A 19,894-nucleotide genomic window follows, 5' to 3' on the forward strand; every position below is an offset into this window, starting at 1 on the left:
TTCTCTACTTAGGCATTCCCTCAGGAACAAGGATGTCTTGCCTCTAGTTTGGTTCGGTGTGGGCATTGAAGTGACTGATGAGTCCAAGGTGAGACCTGTAGACTTTGCGTGGTATAGTTGCATAAGCAGGTTTTTAATGGGTGGGCGATGGGTAATATGTGGTGGTGTGCTTAATCCATTATTTATACTGAATTTATGCCTGCTCCGAAAGCAGACTTAAGATTCAAGTCAAGTCAAGTTTATTCGTCACATACACATACGAGACGTGCAATGAAATGAAAAGTGGCAATGCTCGCGGACTTTGTGCAAAAAGACAAACAAACAACCAAACAAACTACAAACAGAATGTAACAGAATCTGAAATTCTCTCAATGCATCCCAAATTTCTAACCTCCATTTTGAGTAATCATGAGTCAGAAATTCACAATTCAATTCATCCAAGTGAGCTTGGATACAAATTGCACCCTTCCCAGCTACATTCCTAGAATTAAAATTCACCGCTGTCCAGGTTTTTAATATTCTTTTCACATCCTGCCTTTGGCAGTTCCTTTGCTTTTCCTAATGTGTTTGCACTTTTTTCTACCTTAAAAGCAAGTGTCCGACGTCCCATGGAGCTTCTGAAAAGTGTCTCAAACACTTCAGCTGTGACATGATCAGCACCTTTTTAAACGCGGTGCATAGTGACAAGTGGTGCATAATAAAGCATCTTTTACTGGCAAGTCAGCAGGTAATCCCGATAGTGGGTTTATATTTCACCCAAACAGTTAATGATTGACCGAAAACTTTGGAACAAGTTTGCACCTTATAAATCTGCACAGTTATACGCGACTTAATTCTGGCCACACTCCAGCTGCGAGCTTTGCACAAGCAGTGGCAGCCGGTGAGCGAGTTACCTCCTCGGCGCAGCGCAGCGCAGCGCAGCGCTCGGCACCCAGTCCCTGACCGCTCGCCTGAGGACATACAGCTGGCCGAGCCCGCGGCGCCATTTATTGCTCGTTCACCTGAGCAACGCCACACCTTGAGGGGGAAAGAACACCCGCACATTCACTCACACCCTCGCCAACCGGCTCGCACACGTCCAGCGACCATGGAGAACGGCTTGACTGAGAACATCTACGAAATCCCCGATGCGGGCGTCCACGGCCAAACCTCGATGCAGGTGTTCGTGGGGGGGGAGGAGGTCGCCGCCGAATACGACGAGGTGGCTCGCTCCCCTTCGCCTAGCCCTTCGTCCCCCACTCCCTCCTCTTCCTCCTCCTCCTCGGTGGCGAGCGGGGAGAGGGATAATCACCACAGCGGCTCGGAGCGGGAGGCTGAGCAAGAGGAGGTGTTCGTGACCATAGAGGAGCGGGTGAGCCGGAGCCGCAGCCTCAGCCCCGACAGCCACAGCCCCGACAGCCACAGCCCCGACACCCGCAGCCTCAGCCCCGACACCCACAGCCCGCACATCAACGGCAGTCCCAGCCCGGGCGACTGCGACCAGCAACTGCGGCAGAATTTCGACATCTCCCTCTATGTCAAGGTAAGCCATGGACTTTCTTTTCCCACCTTGCCCCATCATCCCCACAACTTCCAGGCGCATCCCCTCCCCTCTCCTACTTGTGTTTGCAAAATGTTTTTCGTGCTGCCGAGTACTTTACAGGTAAACACAACCCCCACCCCTCTCTACTGAAAATGTCGGGGCACTGTGGCGGTTTCCCCACCTGTGATGTTTGACTGCCGTGTGTGCGTTGCGATCCGCCTTGAGCTCCACCCGCCGCTGGGAGCCGCCGTTTCCCCGGATACCAGGGACATACACACTGCAGTCAGGACTGGGTTTGTGTACCTTTCTGTGATCATTCCGAGCCGAGGTTTTCCTGCACATTGTGAATCCACAATATAGACGTGAAACTCTGCGATATATTGAGAATAAACCAAGGGCAGTTTCTATTGTGACCTTTACCGAATTGACCCCGCATTCACCGTGGTAATATTTTAGAACGCTGTATTAGAGTGAAATGAATGAAAAACTAATTTGTAAAAAAATCGAGTCGTGTTTCATTCGTATCATCGTACACGGCTTGGTATGGTCAGTCAAATTACAAAACACTCTTAGTGTTACTTTATGTACATAGTTAAATTGATAAATGACTTGGAGCTGGGTCTGAAGAAGGGTTTCGGCCCGAAACGTTGCCTATTGCCTTCGCTCCATAGACGCTGCTGCACCCGCTGGGGTTCTCCAGCATTTTTGTGTACCTTTGATAAATGACTTGCTAGTCGGAGTTTAATAACTTTTTGCCAACCACAATTGTGGCTGTTATTCTGAATTGCTTGGAATAGAACAGCTGTGTTAACCGCGTCAAAAGTTATGCACTTGAGCAATTTTCCATTAATAATCCTTTCGCAGCAGATAAATTGAATTAGTTTAACAATAGAATTGCGTAGTTCTTCACTGCGTGAACCGTACATTAAAATATGCCGCCACGTCGTGAGGCACAGCTTCTATACATTCATCATATATCCCAGCATTTTGTGTCTTCGCTTTTATGTGTCTTCGCTATAGATCTGAGCGAAATTGAATGCTAATCGCCGCTTGTGAATGAATGTGGCCTATTGAAGACAGATTGTCACTTGAAGCTGGCAGCGTCTTTCAGTCTGAAGAAGGGTTTCGGCCCGAAACGTCGCCTATTTCCTTCGCTCCATAGATGCTGCTGCACCCGCTGAGTTTCTCCAGCAATTTTGTGTACCTAGCGTCTTTCAAAGATTTGTTGATTGCGAAGTTAGACAAAGCTGGAGTAACTCAGCGGGACAAGTAGCATCTCTGGAGAGAAGGAATGGGTGACGTTTAGGGCCGAGACCCTTCAGATTGGTTAGGGATAAGGGAAACGAGAGATATAGACGGTGATGTGCAACGAGCGATAAAGAACAATGAATGAAATATATGCAAAAACAAGTAACGATGATAAAGGAAACAGGCCATTGTAAGCTGTTTGTAGGGTGAAAATGAGAAGCTAGTGCGACTTGGGTGAGTGAGGGAAAGAGAGAGAAAGAGGGTGCCGGGTCTACCTGAAGTGAGAGAATCACAATTCAAACCACTGGCTGTAAGCTGCCCAAGCGAAATATGAGATGCTGATCCTCCAATTTGCGTTAGCCTCACTCTGACAATGGAGGATACCTAGCACAGAAGGGTATGTGTAGGAATGGGAAGAAGAATTAAAGTGTCCAGCAACCGGGATGTCAGGTTGGTTCTCGAGGGCTGAGCGAAGGTGTTCCGCGAAACAGATTGCGAGATCTCTTGTCCGCAATCTTTTGTAATCGTTCAAAGATCAGCACTTGTAGCGCATGAGAGTTCAATGACGTGATTACAACTTTATTATTGCCTTTATTCGGGATAAATACAACTGTAACTGCAATGCTCGAATTTGGGGTTTTAATAATTTAGCTCCCTTGATGTGATCAGCACTGCACTAGGTGCCGTGGGGAGCAGGGAAGTGCCACTTATGTGTTTTAAGGGAGGCTATTATTTTTCTATTTATTTGGGTCGAGCCTGGCAGAAAAATCGGTGTCTTAATGCTCTTTTTAAGGTATCAAGAAAAAATATATATTTAGGTTAGTTAAAGTGCATTTTTGATCTTCATCTTGTACACAATTTCTCTTATCCTTCATGTGGTCTTTAGGGTTACATCAAAGGTATTACCATGTCATATATCGTTCCAGAAATAGACAACTTGTTTATGACACATGAGTGCAAAGTCCTTTTAGACTTTTTGGAGTTTGCTTTATGGAGCAGATGGGTCCAATAAAATTCTCTCTGGCAATTTCGAAGTACCTGTACTAAAAACAAGCCAAACAACTGGTGTAACTTTGCAATACAGACTTTTAAATAATGTAGTTGAGGAGACAATACAAGTAAACTTGGAAGTTGGATAAGTTTTCAAGAGATAATTTCAGCACTGTCAGATTTGTTTACTGAGTTTTTTTGTGGTTAACACACATCAATTTAAATTGACAATACAGGGTATTGGGTTAGCTCATCAGAACAGGCAGCATCTTTGGAGAATATGGATAGGTGCATTTTGGGTTGGGACCCTTTTTCAAACTGATCGCTGGGGGGTAGGGGAAGAAAGCTGGGAGAGAGTAGGGGCAGCACAAAGCCTGATGGGTAACAGGCCAACAAAGGTGAGGATGGTTTCAGGTAATTGGCAGGTGGTTGGACAAAAACCAGAGATGAAAAGACGGAAGGTATGATACAAATGGACTGAAGAGTTAATAAATTGTGAAGTTATTTGATGAAATATAGTGAAATGGGTAATAGTGCGAGTCCAGGTGGGGAATAGCAAGGAGGGGAAAGGAGAAGTGATGGTGTGTGTGTGTTTGTGTGTGTGTGTGAGTGGGGGGGGGGGGGGGGGGGACATTTAATATTCATACTGTAAGTTGCAAGTGGACTATGAGATGTCATTCTGCCAGTGTGTGTGTGTGTGTGTGTGTGTGACCTCGCTCAAACAATGGAGAAGGCCCAGGGCAGAAAGGTCAGTATGAGACTGGGAAGAAGAGTTAGAATGGATAGCAACCAGGAGATCCTGTAATCCTTGGGAGACTGACCTGGTGTTCTGCAAAACGGACACCAGGTCTGTGCTTGGTCTCGCCAATATACACGAGGCCACATCGGGAACACCGGATATAGTGGATATGGTTAGACGAGGTGCACATGAACCTCGGTCACACCTGAAAGGGCTGATGGGGTTCCTGAGTTGAGGGAGGAGATATAGGGACAGGTGTTGCACCCTGGATAGAGGTAAAGGTCCTTCTATGTGAGATGGACTCCAGCAGTCCTTCCAGGTGAGAATGATTCTAACATATTCTGTTGTTTGTTTTTTGATGTGCAGTTTCTGTCCTTTAATTTTACTCTTAACCCGTTTGGTTAAAATGTTCCAGCCCGTGTGACTAAGATAAACATTTATTTTATTATTTATTAACCAGCCAATTGAGAGTGAGTTTAATAATTAAATAATCAAAAATAACTGTTTTCCCCCCCCCCCTCCCCCCCCCAAAGAGGAATATTCTACTCTTACGGCTGTTAATGCAGAATTATCATTCTTTTCCAAGATTCTGTAATTGTGTTTTCCGTAAGCCTCAGTTGACATTCATTTAAGTCAATGTTCATACCGCTGGGGTACAAACTGCCCAAGCGAAATATGAGGTGCTGCTCGTCCAATTTACGGTGGTCCTCAGTCTGGCCATGGAGGAGGCCCAGGACAGAAAGGTCGGATTCAGAATGGGAGGGGGAGTTGAAGTGCTGAGCCACCGGGAGATCAGGTTGGTTATTGCGAACCAAGCTGAGATGTTCGGCGAAGCGATCACTAAGCCTACGCTTGGTCTCACCGATGTAGAGCAGTTGACATCTAGAGCAGCGGATGCAATAGATGAGGTTGGAGGAGGTGCAGGTGAACCTCTGCCGCACCTGGAAAGACTGCTTGGATCCTTGAATGGAGTCAAGGGGGGAGGTGAAGCAACATGTGTAGCATTTCCTGCAGTTGCAAGGGAAAGTGCCCAGAGAGGGAGTGGTACGGGTGAGAGGAGACAAATTGACTAGGGAGTTACGGAGGGTGCGGTCTTTGCGGAAAGCATACAGGAGAGGAGATGGGAAGATGTGGCGAGTGGTGGGGTCACGTTGGAGGTGGCGAAAATGACGGAGGATTATTTGTTGTACCTGACGGCTGGTAGGTTGGAAGGTGAGGACAAAGAGGACTCTGCCCTTGTTACGAGTGGGGGAGGTGGGGAGTGTGAGTAGTGTCACGGGGTATAGAAGAGACCCTTGTCAGAGCCTCGTCTAGGATAGAAGCCTTGAGGGGGATAAGGCTTGTCGGCTGAGCCAATTTATTCTTTTGCAACACTTTGATCTTCATTTATTTCACTGTTAAGCAGTGAACCTAATAACGTGAACTCTGTAAATTGCAGGACTTGATCTGTTCATTTGGAATATTCAATTAATGTTATTGATCTTCATTAAATCTCTTCTCGGTCTACTCATCTTTGAAGTAAAGAACACCAGCTCAGCCATCGTTACTAATATTCTCCAACCTTTGCAACATTGTTGTAAATATTCTTTGCACTTTCTCCAGTGCTTCACTATCCGTATTGCAGTGGGACTAGAACAATATTTAACACTCCAGTTGCGGTCTAACTTGTCAGATATTGTCTACCTTTTTTTATTTTTATTTTTTATTTATTTATTAGAAGTAGACATATTATAAAATGTAGTTACATATTATAGTAAAAAAATACATCAGTCATACATTATTAAAATTTTCCATTATCAATTACAAGATATTGTCTACCTTTTTAACATTACTAACTTATTCTTGCATTTGGTCTTGGCCATTTAAGGCAAATCTTTAATAATACTTTAACTTTGCTTAGCTACCTAACCTGCTGTTTACAGGGAATCACATTCAATTGTACTTCCACCCGTCTTAGCATACATATATTTTTTGTGTATACCCTTGGCTCTCTTACCATGCTTCACTTAATAAAAAGTAGTATCATGACCACATTTTGTATTAACTCCATGCAATAACACCTTGTATTTCTATAGCGTGCCTTGTGTACAGAAGCCAGTTTATAGACAATTCCCAGAAACTGTAAGAACATTGCGCTTCCAGCACAAGAATAAAGCAACATAAAATATTGCCCTGAGGCTGAGAACTGAGACTTCTTTCCTTCACTTTTCCCCTGTATTGTGTGTCAGGATCAAGTGAAGGCCGCACAAGGTGTCTTGCATACTCCGTTGTAACCTAGTAAACATTTTAATATTAGTGGAATGGCATAGTGTTCATAGTCTTCCTGTGCTTTTTAATGACAGGCATTTCCAAAAATATCAATGGAAAAAGTTAGCAATAAACTTAATCCAAATAAATAACCATAAAGCAAGGTTTTCCAACCTAGGGTAAATTTACCCCAGGGGGGTAAATCTCACCTACCCAGGGGGTAAATTTGTTGATTCTGGATTTGTACATATTTTTTCTCATTGACTGACTGTTTGGTTCTGGTATACTGGTATCTGTTCATCATTAGTTGTTCATAAATAAGTGAATTAACATTGTTATGTGCTATTACAGTTGCCAGGAGTATTTGGGACGAAAAACATTGAGACCTAAAGTGTGGAAGTACAAGGGAAATGGGCATTGGCAAAAGAGGGATTAGAAGTGTTCAAAAGCTTGAGGTAAAATTTCAAGAGCAATTTGATAGTGTAGAGAATAACCATATAATAACCATATAACAATTACAGCACGGAAACAGGCCATCTCGACCCTTCTAGTCCGTGCCGAACACATAATCTCCCCTAGTCCCATATACCTGCGCTCAGACCATAACCCTCCATTCCTTTCCCATCCATATAACTATCCAATTTATTTTTAAATGATAAAAACGAACCTGCCTCCACCACCTTCACTGGAAGCTCATTCCACACAGCTACCACTCTCTGAGTAAAGAAGTTCCCCCTCATGTTACCCCTAAAGTTCAGTCCCTTAATTCTCAAGTCATGTCCCCTTGTTTGAATCTTCCCTACTCTCAGTGGGAAAAGCTTTTCCACGTCAACTCTGTCTATCCCTCTCATCATTTTAAAAACCTCTATCAAGTCCCCCCTTAACCTTCTGCGCTCCAAAGAATAAAGCCCTAACTTGTTCAACCTTTCTCTGTAACTTAGTTGCTGACACCCAGGCAACATTCTAGTAAATCTCCTCTGTACTCTCTCTATTTTGTTGACATCCTTCCTATAATTAGGCGACCAAAATTGTACACCATACTCCAGAATTGGCCTCACCAATGCCTTGTACAATTTTAACATTACATCCCAACTTCTATACTCAATGCTCTGATTTATAAAGGCCAGCACACCAAAAGCTTTCTTTACCACCCTATCTACATGAGATTCCACTTCAGGGAACTGTGCACAGTTATTCCCAGATCCCTCTGTTCACCTACATTCTTCAATTCCCTACCATTTACCATGTACGTCCTATTTTGATTTGTCCTGCCAAGATGTAGCACCTCACACTTATCAGCATTAAACTCCATCTGCCATCTTTCAGCCCACTCTTCCAACTGGCATAAATCTCTCTGTAGACTTTGAAACTCTACTTCATTATCCGCAACCCCACCTATCTTAGTATCATCTGCATACTTACTAATCCAATTTACCACGCCATCGTCCAGATCATTGATGTACATGACAAACAACAGTGGACCCAACACAGATCCCTGTGGCACCCCACTCGTCACTGGCCTCCAACTTGACAAACAACCATCCACCATTACTCTCTGGCATCTCCCATTCAGCCACTGTTGAATCCATCTTGCTACTCCACCATTAATACCCAACCATTGAACCTTCTTAACCAACCTTCCATGAGGAACCTTGTCAAAGGCCTTACTGAAGTCCATATACACAACATCCACTGCTTTACCCTCATCAATTTCCAGAGTAACATCTTCAAAAAATTCAAGAAGATTAGTTAAACATGACCTTCCAGGCACAAATCCATGTTGACTGTTCCTAATCAGACCCTGTTTATCCAGATGCTTATATATATTATCTCTAAGTATTCTTTCCATTAATTTGCCCACCACTGACGTCAAACTAACAGGTCTATAATTGCTAGGTTTACTCTTAGACCCCTTTTTAAACAATGGAACAACATGCGCAGTACGCCAATCCTCCGGCACTATTCCCGTTTCTAATGACATTTGAAATATTTCTGCTATAGCCCCTGCTATTTCTACACTAACTTCCCTCAATGTCCTAGGGAATATCCTGTCCGGACCTGGAGACTTATCCACTTTTATATTTCTCAAAAGTGTCAGTACTTCCTCTTCTTTGATCCTCATAGTTTCCATAGCTACTCTACTTGTTTCCCTTACCTCACATAATTCAATATCCTTCTCCTTGGTGAATACCGAAGAAAAGAAACTGTTCAATATCTCCCCCATCTCTTTTGGCTCTGCAGATAGTTGGCCACTCTGACTCTCTAATGGACCAATTTTATCCCTCGTTATCCTTTTGCTATTAATATAGCGGTAGAAACCCTTCGGATTTACTTTTACCTTACTTGCCAAAGCAACCTCATATCTTCTTTTAGCTTTTCTAATTTCTTTCTTAAGATTCTTTTTACATTCTTTATACTCCTCAAGCACCTCATTTACTCCATGCTGCCTATAACTATTGTAGATCTCCCTCTTTTTCCGAACCAAGTGTCCAATTTCCCTTGAAAACCATGGTTCTTTACAATTTTTACGATTTCCTTTCAACCGAACAGGGACATAAAGATTCTGTACTCTTAAAATTTCACCTTTAAATGTACTCCATTTCTCTTCCACATCTTTCCCATAAAACAAACTGTCCCAATTTACTCCTTTTAAATCCTTTCGCATCTCCTCAAAGTTAGCCTTTCTCCAATCAAAAATCTCAACCCTAGGTCCAGTTTTGTCCCTCTCCATAATTATATTGAAACTAATGGTATTGTGATCACTGGACCCGAACTGTTCCCCAACGCATACCTCTGCCACCTGACCCATCTCATTTCCTAACAGGAGGTCCAGTACCGCCCCTTCTCTAGTAGGTACTTCTATGTATTGTTGCAAAAAACTATCCTGCACACATTTTACAAACTCCAACCCATCCAGCCCATTTACAGAATGTGTTTCCCAGTCTATGTGTGGAAAATTGAAATCTCCCACAATCACTACCTTGTGCTTACTACTAATATCTGCAATCTCCTTACATATTTGCTCTTCCAATTCTCGCTCCCCATTTGGCGGTCTATAATACACCCCTATAAGTGTTGCTACCCCTTTCCCATTTCTCAGTTCCACCCAAATAGCCTCCCTAGACGAGCCCTCTAATCTATCCTGCCAAAGCACTGCTGTAATATCTTCCCTGATAAGCAATGCAACACCTCCACCTCTTGCCCCTCCAATTCTATCACACCTGAAGCAATGAAATCCTGGAATATTTAGTTTCCAATCACAGCCCTCCTGCAACCATGTTTCACTGATCGCCACAACATCATACTTCCAGGTGTCAATCCAGGCTCTAAGTTCATCCACTTTTCTTACAATGCTCCTAGCATTAAAATATACACATTTAAGAAACCCACCCTCTCTTATTCTCTGATTATTTTCTTTTTCTTCTCTCTCCCCTACATTTTGGGTCAGAGTGCTACCATTCTCTGCCCCCTGCTTCACACACTGACTGCTAGCTTTCCCAATTTGAGTCCCTCCCCCCAACCATACTAGTTTAAAGTCTCCCCAGTAGCCTTTGCAAATCTCCCCGCCAGGATATTGGTCCCCCTTGAGTTCAAGTGCAACCCGTCCTTTCTGTACAGGTCGCACCTTCCCCAAAAGAGGTCCCAATGATCCAGAAACTTGAATCCATACCCACTGCACCAGTCTCTCATCCACGCATTTATCCTCCACCTCGCATGGGGCTTTGCTACTGGAAACCCAGTTAAATGATGATGTAGAGGCGAGTAACTGGCTAAGCATTGAAAGGTTTGGGTGTTTGAGCTGGTTTCAACCAGATTCAAGTTATAATGATTTTAAGATTAATTTTTATGTTCTTTACGTGGGAAATGGGTATTGTAGGTCAGCATGAACAGGAGTGATGGGTGAATAGGACTTGCAACAAGATACATTTGTGCAGCTGTTTTGATGAATTGAAGTTTAAGGATAGACATAAGCATGATTGTACATGATGATGAGATAAAAAGGAATCAGCACATGAGTGGGGAGAGTAGGAGATAATTGCTATTGGAAGCACATTGCAAATTGAAGGTGGTGAACTGGCTGCATTAGATTAGGGAAGGTGTTTCTTGTGGGAATGGCTGGTGAGATGGAGGTAAGATCTCAAATTCAATTTTCCCAATATTTAGTTATGATAACATTTATGACTCATCTAAGATTGAAGAATGTAGAAGCAGAGTGGCCACAAGGTAGAACGGGCTTTTATTAGCAAAAGTGGTAGCCAATCCCACCATCAAAATTGCATGGGTAGAATATAAGTGGATGGACTTCTGGACTATGTTTGTGGCAGGAGAATAAGCAGAAGGGATTCATTTTCAACATTTTCTGGGGCGAATAGATGATGTGATCATTGAAGAATCTACCTAAAATTTGTTACTTGAGATTAGGAGGGTAAAATGTGTATTCTATTATGGACAAGCAAAGTACCATTCCAAAGTATTTGGGAAGCCGATTTGAAACACCTGATTCATAAACAAAGCCACTGTGTTGTTATTGTGTTCCATGCTCTTGTGGATAAAACTCAATGCCTACTCTCCATGATCAGGATGAAAAGTTCACAGTGCAAGACCAGAAATCTTAAAACTGAAAAAAAAGTATCTTTGTGATCTGCTCAGTGTAGCAGGAATCCATAGCTTATTTAGTTATTTCATCTCCCTTTTTAATTTGCAACCACCAGAGTTGCTCTCTCACACAATTTGCCACTGAAAGCACAATAAACCATGAAGGGTCAAAATGGGGAATTTAAGACCAATGCAATAAAGATAGCATGTGTGGTATGTTGTCCTTTGCTTCAGAAACGTATCTATGTGAACTTTGCATTTTATTGTTCTGCTGCATTATAACCATAAATCAGTTGCACTTAGGCTGTGCTGATTATTTTGCACATTGTACTTTTGAGTGAAGCTGCCTGCAAAATACACCTGTGTATAAAACAAAGTGCTGGAGGAACTCAATGGGCCAGGTAGCATCTATGGAGGAAATGGACAGACAAAGTTTCAGGTCGGGACCCCTCAGACTAATTGGAGAAGGGGGGGGGGGGGGTGGAAAGAGAGATGAGAATGGGACAACGCATGGCATGTGATGGGTGGACAAATTGGGGAGGGAATTGTTTGTTACTTGTTACACCCATTACTTGTTTAACCTGCCAAAGGTGGGAGGTTAAAAAGAGACAAAAGGATAGGGAAAGAAGAGGATGGGTGGAATGTAAAGCTGGATTGAGGGATATGGTTGGAAGAGGGCAGAAGTGAGGGGAAATAAAAGGGAAATAGGGGGTGAAGATGGGAGTTAAGTGAAGGAAAAGGAGAAGGGTTATTGAGGTGGTGGGAGCTGGTGGACACTGGTGTGGTGGTGGGGGGGGGGGGGGTGAATGGGATAGTGAGGGGGTATTACTTGAAATTGAAGAATTTAATGTCGGTACCCGTGGATTGTAAACTACCCAAACAGAATAAGAGGTGCTATTCCAAAAGATAATGGTATGAACTCAACAGTAAGAACATTAAATTCTCCAATCACTTGCCAGGCTTTGTCCTGCCCCCACACTCCAAACAGTCAGATAAACATGAATTTTAATTCTGTATCTGTTGTGCTGATGAGCACCTGCCTGGTTTCAGTTCAAAGTTCTTGGTTTTATTGCCAATAAATCAACTGTTTACTCGGCATTGTTACCATTGCACAGCTGAAGTAGCACATTTATTGTGAGCAAAACATGAGGGAACGCCCATCCTAATGCTCTTTCAGGAACTGCTGAAGGTCTTGGGCTTCTAAGATGAGTGGAATTATTTAAATATTATCACAATCCTTCTGGCATAATTTGCAAAAGCCTCATGATGGCCATATCAATGTGTCACATGGTATATCTCCCTCAACAGTAAACATGCTCCTAGCGAGTTCCTCCACACAAAGTGCTGGAAGAACTCAGCAGGTCATGCAGCATCTGTGGAGGGAAATGACAGACAACAATTTTAAGCAGCTCATTGTCACCATGGGGTAACCTATTTCACACAAGTGGTGGGTGTATGGAACAAGCTGCCAGAAGAGGTAATTAAGAAAGGTACTATCGCAATGTTTGAGGAACATTTGGATAGGAAAATGGATAGGATAGGGATGTGGGCCAAATGCAGACAGGTTTGACTAGTGTAGATGGGACATGTTGGTCGGTGTGAACGGGCCCCCTCCCCGCACAGACCCGTCCCCCGCAGTCCCGCTCCATCCCGCACAGTCCCATCCCGCCTCGACCAATCCCGTCCTGCACAGTCCCGACCCGTCCCGCCCCATCTCGTTCAGTCCCGTCCAGCACAGTTCCGTCCGGTCCGGTCCCACCTCGCCCTGCCCCATCCCGCCCTGCACAGTGCCATCCCGCACAGTCCCGCACGTTGGGCCGAAGGGACTGTTTCCCATGCTGTATTACTTTTGAGTCTATCTTCAAGTTTGTAAAAGTTGGAAGCAATTCTTGATAAACTTCTGATCTCAGACATGTAGAATTGTTGATTTGTGAAACTTATCTTGTACTTTTGTCCCAACTCCCTTCAAATTGGCAGTCCTCTCATCAAAAACAATCTCTAAATTATTAACCTGTCTCCATTACCACATTTGAATCTTTGAAAGCTGCATCAGCTTCTAAATTCAGGACCATCTTTCTCAGAAGTTTGAATTCTTTCGGAAAGATCCCTATTCCAGGCACAGTATTAAAACAACTTGTCTGAAATTCACTTATTGTGTACAGCACGGCGATGCCTTCTTAACCTCCCAGTAGCCTTTTTAACTTTCCTTCCTCTGAGATACACCACTACTCATTGGATTGCATTCTTAACTGTTTAATCTTGGTCAAAGTCCTCTGTAATGTTTTATTTTCCAAGTTGTTGCTTTTGAAATGTTACAACATTAAATGTTTTAACACTGTGGCTGGAATAGGAGAAGTGTTTGGCAAGTCTACACTTTGTCCCGCCAATGTAAAGGAGGCCCCATTGGGAGCCCTGGATGCAGCAGGTGATGAAATTAGAGGAGGTGCACATGAACCCCTGTCTCGACTGGAGGTACTACTGGATGGATGTGAGGGAAGTGGTATAGGAAGCAGGAAAAGGTGTTGCATCTACTGTTGTTGCGGGGGAAAGTATCTGGGGAGGGGTGGGTTGGGTGTGAGGGGATGAGTGAACCAAAGATTTGCAGAGGAAATCGTCTCTAAGGATAGTAGAAAGGGGTGAAGATGTGACTGGTGGTGGGATCATGTTGGAAGTGGTGGAATTGTCGGAGAATGGTGTGTAGGATGCAGGGCATATCCGTGTGCCTATCTAATAAGTAAAGTAAAGTAAAGTAGCCTTTATTGTCATTCAGACCTTGCGGTCTGAACGAAATTTTGTTGCCTTGCAGTCCTACATATAGTAAAAAATGGCAAAAACATACACAAAAAAACACAAATCAACATCCACCACAGTGAGTTGAATACTCCTCACTGTGATGGAAGGCAAAAGTCTTAAGTTTTTGTCTCTTTCCTTCTTATTCTCCCTCTGCGCCGAGGCGATCCAGGCTTCGGATGTTGTGACCCCGCCGGGCGATGGTAAGTAGTGTCAGTCCCGCGGCTGAATCCGAGCTCCGCTAATGTAAGTTCCTCTACATTAGCAGCACTGTGGCAGCACAGCTTGCTGCTTTTTCAGAAGGATGTGGTCTGGTCAGTAGATGAGGTACAAGATGTGCCTTATGGATGATACAACATCTGAGCAGAGACTAGTTAAATAGATCACTGCTGCCTCCTTTTATTGGGCAATCTTTTTTGTAAGCTGAGGTGCAATCTTTATAAACAATCAAAGTTGGCTTCAAATATTGTATGAAACATTAACAGAAAAGATATGCAAACTCTATTGTTCTGTGCTCAGATAATGGTGCATTGTGGAGAACAATTCTCCCTGCTCCTGTCTGCACAGCTACACAGACTGATAGACAAAATGGAGCAAGTTGTAGGTTTCAACTGTTTCTTTAAAGGAATAAAACATGCCAAAGCATCCAACTGTAAGGATGCTACTATGACAACTGATGTTGGTGGGTAGTGAAAGAGCTGGTGTCTCATGGATTTTCTTTTAATGTTTTGAGGTAGGTAGGCTTTGAAAAGCAATGTAGTATTTTGAAGTAAATATAAAGCATACCAGAGTACAATGAATGTTTGATGATTGTTGTTAACCAGGGACAGCTGCTTCATTCACAATTTCTCTTGGGAATATACCACTTTCAGTTATTTGTGTGTGTTTTTTCAATGCTTCCAAGAAAAAAATTATATAATTCGACCTCTTTTATTGTCAACTTGGAAAGAAAGAAACCAAACTGTTTTGTACTGCTTACTGTAATTCTGACTGAAACTGATCCTAGCTCATTCCTGGCTTTGTATGATCATGTCCGACCACTTGTTATTTAACACCAACACCATGTTGTTCATGTAATATCTTAACAAAAGCGCAACCCCAAGGCATTTCATACTGGCATGAGGAAGTCAAATGTACTGATAATAAGAGAGGATGACAAGGCTTAGTCAAGAAAGTCATGATTTAAAAGAAGGGCTTTTGGAGACCAAGCAGAGAGTTTAAGGAATAAGTGATATTGAGGTGAAAGAAAATATGCGACAAATGAATGGATACAGTTAGCTGAATTAAAAGTGATGCATGTTAGATATGGTAAATAATGAAATTACAAAGAGATTTGACGAGGATAATTATGTTAAATGTTAAAATTTAGAGGACTGGGAGTCTTTGGGACAGGTGTAATATTGAGTGGAAATTTGCACAATAAAAGAATGGGGTTCAAGAGATTTGGAAAAGTTGAAGGATGAGAGATCAGTCAGGAAGTCACTGGAGTTAATAAGTCTGGAATTGATAAGACCCCATCAGGACTCTCCTGATCATTTGGAGAAAAGTGCATTGTATTAAACTAACAGGAAAGCCTTTATCAGATTCTTACATACAAGATTAACATTATGAAATGAGAAAATTAGGAATTTTACCTTCAAACTTGTTCAGCAGAAGATATAAATGTCAAATCTTTTTACTTCAAAATTCACTAAAAAATTTAAATTTCAATAAACAGTTTTTGGTTGAACAATATTTAATATTGGAAATGGAACACAGTACAATTATGTTGATGCCCTAAAGGCTGGTTTGCCAGCCAAATCATTTAAAACTCGTGTACGATCCAATCATCATTCTTGTCCTTGTGTGCTTATTTTGTGTCTTGGCCTACTGGGCCGTCAATGAATTAAGAGTGAAAATGGGCCTCTCGGGTTCTTGATTCTACTCTGTCATTTAAAAGATCTTGTCTGATCTAATTTCCCTCCATTTTATCTATCTGCGTTTCATCCTCTTGTTTATCAAATATTTATCAATCATAGCCTTAATCACTGCTTCCATTGTCTTTTGGGAAAGAAAATTCAGGAATTTTGCCCTTTAGGAGAATCTTGCTTCATTTATGTCTTAAATGGGTACTTTTGAATAGTAGCCCCAGTTCTAAATCCTCGAAGAGGAAACATTTTCTCTCCATGCATCAGGATTTTGTTTCAGTCAAGTTGTTCTCTCAACTCCAGTGGATTAAAAACCTAGGCTGTCCAACCTGCTGTAACACCAGCCCCTATTCTAGGTATTCAGTAGTATGCATGAATATGATTAATAAATTCAACCCCCTCCCACCAAATTCCTTTAAAATCTCCTCTCCTCAAACTAGTTCTTTTGGGCAGTGTTTTCCCATTTTGTGGCACCAATTGGCCCAATATTTTTTTTTTTAAACATTTATCTACCAACTTGTCAATCTTTTAGGCAGTCTTATACTTGTCAATCTTTTAGGCCGTCTTATATAGGCAATCTTTAGGCAGCTGAAGTACAAAGTGGGATGGTGAGGTAGCACCTTACCTGTGAGCAGGAAGGTAGTTGACAGTAGTGATAAGAGCAGGCTAGTGATAAGAGTTAAGAGGTACAAGAGAAATTGTGAGAGGTGATGGTTAAAATACTAGAAAAAGTGATGTTATGCCTTCTTGCCGAGCCTGATGGGGGCAAGTTGGTATTGGGTATGATAAGTTGGTCCTCGCGCTTTTTATAATAAATGCATTAAATTGCAGTACTTTTTTAGACTCTGACATTCAAGCAATTTAAACAATATTATTAATATATTGCATGGCTAGTTAATGCTGACTTTTGTTTAAATCCTTAAATCAAAACAGAAGCAAAGTCATAAGTGCCCCAATTTTGAGTTCCTCAAATATGAGGGCATGCTGTTAAGAGCCTTTTAGTTTAACCACAAGCGCTATCCATGGGGTAACTAGCAGGTGTGCATTTCTGTTCTTGTCTAGAAAATGGGAAAAAGGCATTTGGTCATAAGTAACTTAAAACAAAAGGAGGAAAAGTCAAGAGATTAGTGGAAGTTTAAAAAGAAACAAAAGTTAGAAAGCAAGAAAATAAGTATAAAGAGGAATTCTCTATCCAGCAATACAGAGCAAAAAAATTGCGAACTTCACGAAGTGTTGCATTGAGTTCGGGTAATATTTTCCCTCACCGTGCATTGAAGGTATTCCTTTGTGAAAAGTGTTCTCTGGTTTGCTGTGAGTGATGTCAGTGAAAATGCTTGTATTTTATTCAAAGTGTAAATAACAATATCGTATCTCAAAAGATTTAAATACTGAATTGATTCTTGTTTCAAGGCAAAAATAAAATATAATTTATTTTCACTGTGTATACATCGTACAATTGGCAATCATGTAAGCATTTCTAGTGTGTCAGGGAGTCTTAATACTAAACTACACAAGCAAAGCTGCAGCATATTTGATACGTGCTCAGTCTTCAATGCAGCAAAATCATAGTTGAATGAAACTTGCCTTAAGTATATTAAAATGTTGTCTACAGATTTGTCATAAAACAAACCATACTGAATATTCAGTTTCTAGAACATGTCCTTTTATATATAAAAAAAAGTGTTTGTCTTCAGTCATTAATGTTTGTGAGAAGTCACTTTTAGCTTCCTGCCAAGAGCAAAAATAACTGCAAAATAAAATTAAATGCAAATACATCTATTGTTGGAGTAGATTCAGTTCTAATTCATTCAACATCAAAGAAAACAGATCTGAGACCATGATACGAGTATAATGAAATGAGAAAACAGTGCGAGAATAATGGTCATATGCACACAATTGGGAAACTCTTGTCTCCACTGGAAGGACACCAGGAAAAAGCAATAGGAAACAGCCAAGACTCTCATTGCCCGAACAGTGCAGGATATATGAATGACTAGCCCCGTATTCAACATTGGCTATGTCTCTCCATTTAGATGATGCTGAAATATCCTTATTTAACAGCAGCCATGTGAAATTTCTTTATCCTAAGAGCTTATGTAAATTAAAATAAGAAAATGATACTATCTTTTAAAGTTCATTGCTTGTTTTAAATAATTTGCTAGGGATGTATTACAACATAATATAACTTAAAAGCATAATTAAGGGAAAACATGAGGAAAATCATTTATTGATCTCGAACTGCATGAGATATTACTAAAAATGGACATTAAAAGTAATGCGTTGAGATTGCTACGAGTATAACAGGAATAAACACTTTGATATAGTCCTTTTAAAATTCTTATTAACTTTACCACCTGTAGCACCTTTGATGCTTAATGTTCTTCCAGCTTTTCCCTTCCTATTACATCTGTGTGAAAGGACATGAATCCTGAAAGGTACAATTATGGGAAGGAATTTGCAGACAAAAAGGTAAATTATGCAATTTATGCAGAAGATCCTAGTTGGTATTAGTGATGAAATGAACATGTATAAGACTGAAAATAAAGCAATTTTTAAAATATTATTGATATATTGCATGACTAATTAATGCTGACTTTTATTTGTAATGCTGACGATGCTTTCTCTAATTAAAAACACAACATGTCAGACTCTCTTAGCAAGTCGGGCAACATTAGTGGAAGATAAATCATGTAATATTTTCAGCTCTAAGACCCTTCATTAGAGCTTGAGAAAGTAAATACTGGTTTGTTTTAAATTGTAGTGAAGATGCAGAAGGGATGGATTGAAAAAGGGAATAACTGAGGTGGGGTCAGGAGTGCCATTGTGATAATTTGTTAATGAGGTCATGTGGTTGATAGGTGTGTTAGAAAGAAAACAAACAAAGGTATGTGCAAAAATTGAGAGTTGCTGTTAAGAGCTGTAAGAAATGCCAGTGGATCAGGCAGTGTCAATAGTGAGGAAAAAAATTGAGTTATGTGGCAGGTGGGTACAACAACTCAAAATGGTTGGTTTTTAATTTGCATGATGAAAGCCAGCTATCCGAAAATGTTAAATTCAGCATTGAGGCTGGAAGATATACTGAAATGGACCATGAAGTGCTGTTCTTCAAGCCTAGATTCAACATCTATGGAATATTTCAGGAAGTGACATGGATACGTCAAACTGGGAGTAGGATGGAGAATTAACGGTGATGGCAATGAAGGTGCTCTGCAAAGTAGCCACAATCTGCATTTTGTATCTCCGGTGTGCAGGAGACCACCATGGGAGCACTAGATTGCTAGAAGTACAAGGGAATTGTGCTTCACCTGAAGGGTCTGTTTGTGTTGCCGAATGATGGGGAGGGATGAGGTAAAAGCTTTGGTGTTGGGTGTCCCTGTTGTTGCATAGGAGAGTACTGCAAGAAGGGGAGTGGTTGATGGAGATGGAAAAGTGGTCCAGGGAGTTGTGAAATGAAGGATTCCTTTGGAAATCTGAAATGGGAGGGAAGATGGAGGAATCTCATTAAATCGGGTGGAAATTGTGAAGGATGATCATTTGGATAGTGTGGGACATGTGGTGCAACATTATTTCTGCTGCTGCTGCATAATCCTCGTTTCAGTAATCCATGTTTGATGCTGATTTTGGGTGTTCTGTGTGGAGTTTGCATTTTGTACCGGCACGGGATTCCGTAGTATGCAGTTTTCAACCTTATCAAAAGAATATGCTAGTCGTAAATTGCCAACTGACAACTGAACCACCCTACCACAACTAGAGAGCAGTCCTGAGGTACTACTATCTACCGCATTGGAGACTTTGATCGGACTTTACTGGCTTTATCTTGAACTAAATGTTATTCCCTTTATCAGAAGATCGACA

General features: G+C 41.6%; 1 protein-coding gene across 1 annotated transcript in view; it reads left to right on the forward strand.

Moving 5' to 3' along the window:
• Positions 1–351: 351 nt before the first annotated feature.
• Positions 352–19,894, forward strand: part of clic5 (chloride intracellular channel 5) — a 117,129-nt gene continuing 97,586 nt past the window's right edge. Inside the window, exon 1 of the mRNA XM_033021330.1 lies at positions 352–1,522. Within this exon, the coding sequence (XP_032877221.1) occupies positions 1,088–1,522 (435 nt within the window). The 5' untranslated portion in view covers positions 352–1,087. The remainder of the gene's footprint in view (positions 1,523–19,894) is intronic.

Source organism: Amblyraja radiata, chromosome 5 (assembly GCF_010909765.2).
Source record: "Amblyraja radiata isolate CabotCenter1 chromosome 5, sAmbRad1.1.pri, whole genome shotgun sequence".
Lineage (NCBI taxonomy): Eukaryota > Metazoa > Chordata > Chondrichthyes > Rajiformes > Rajidae > Amblyraja > Amblyraja radiata.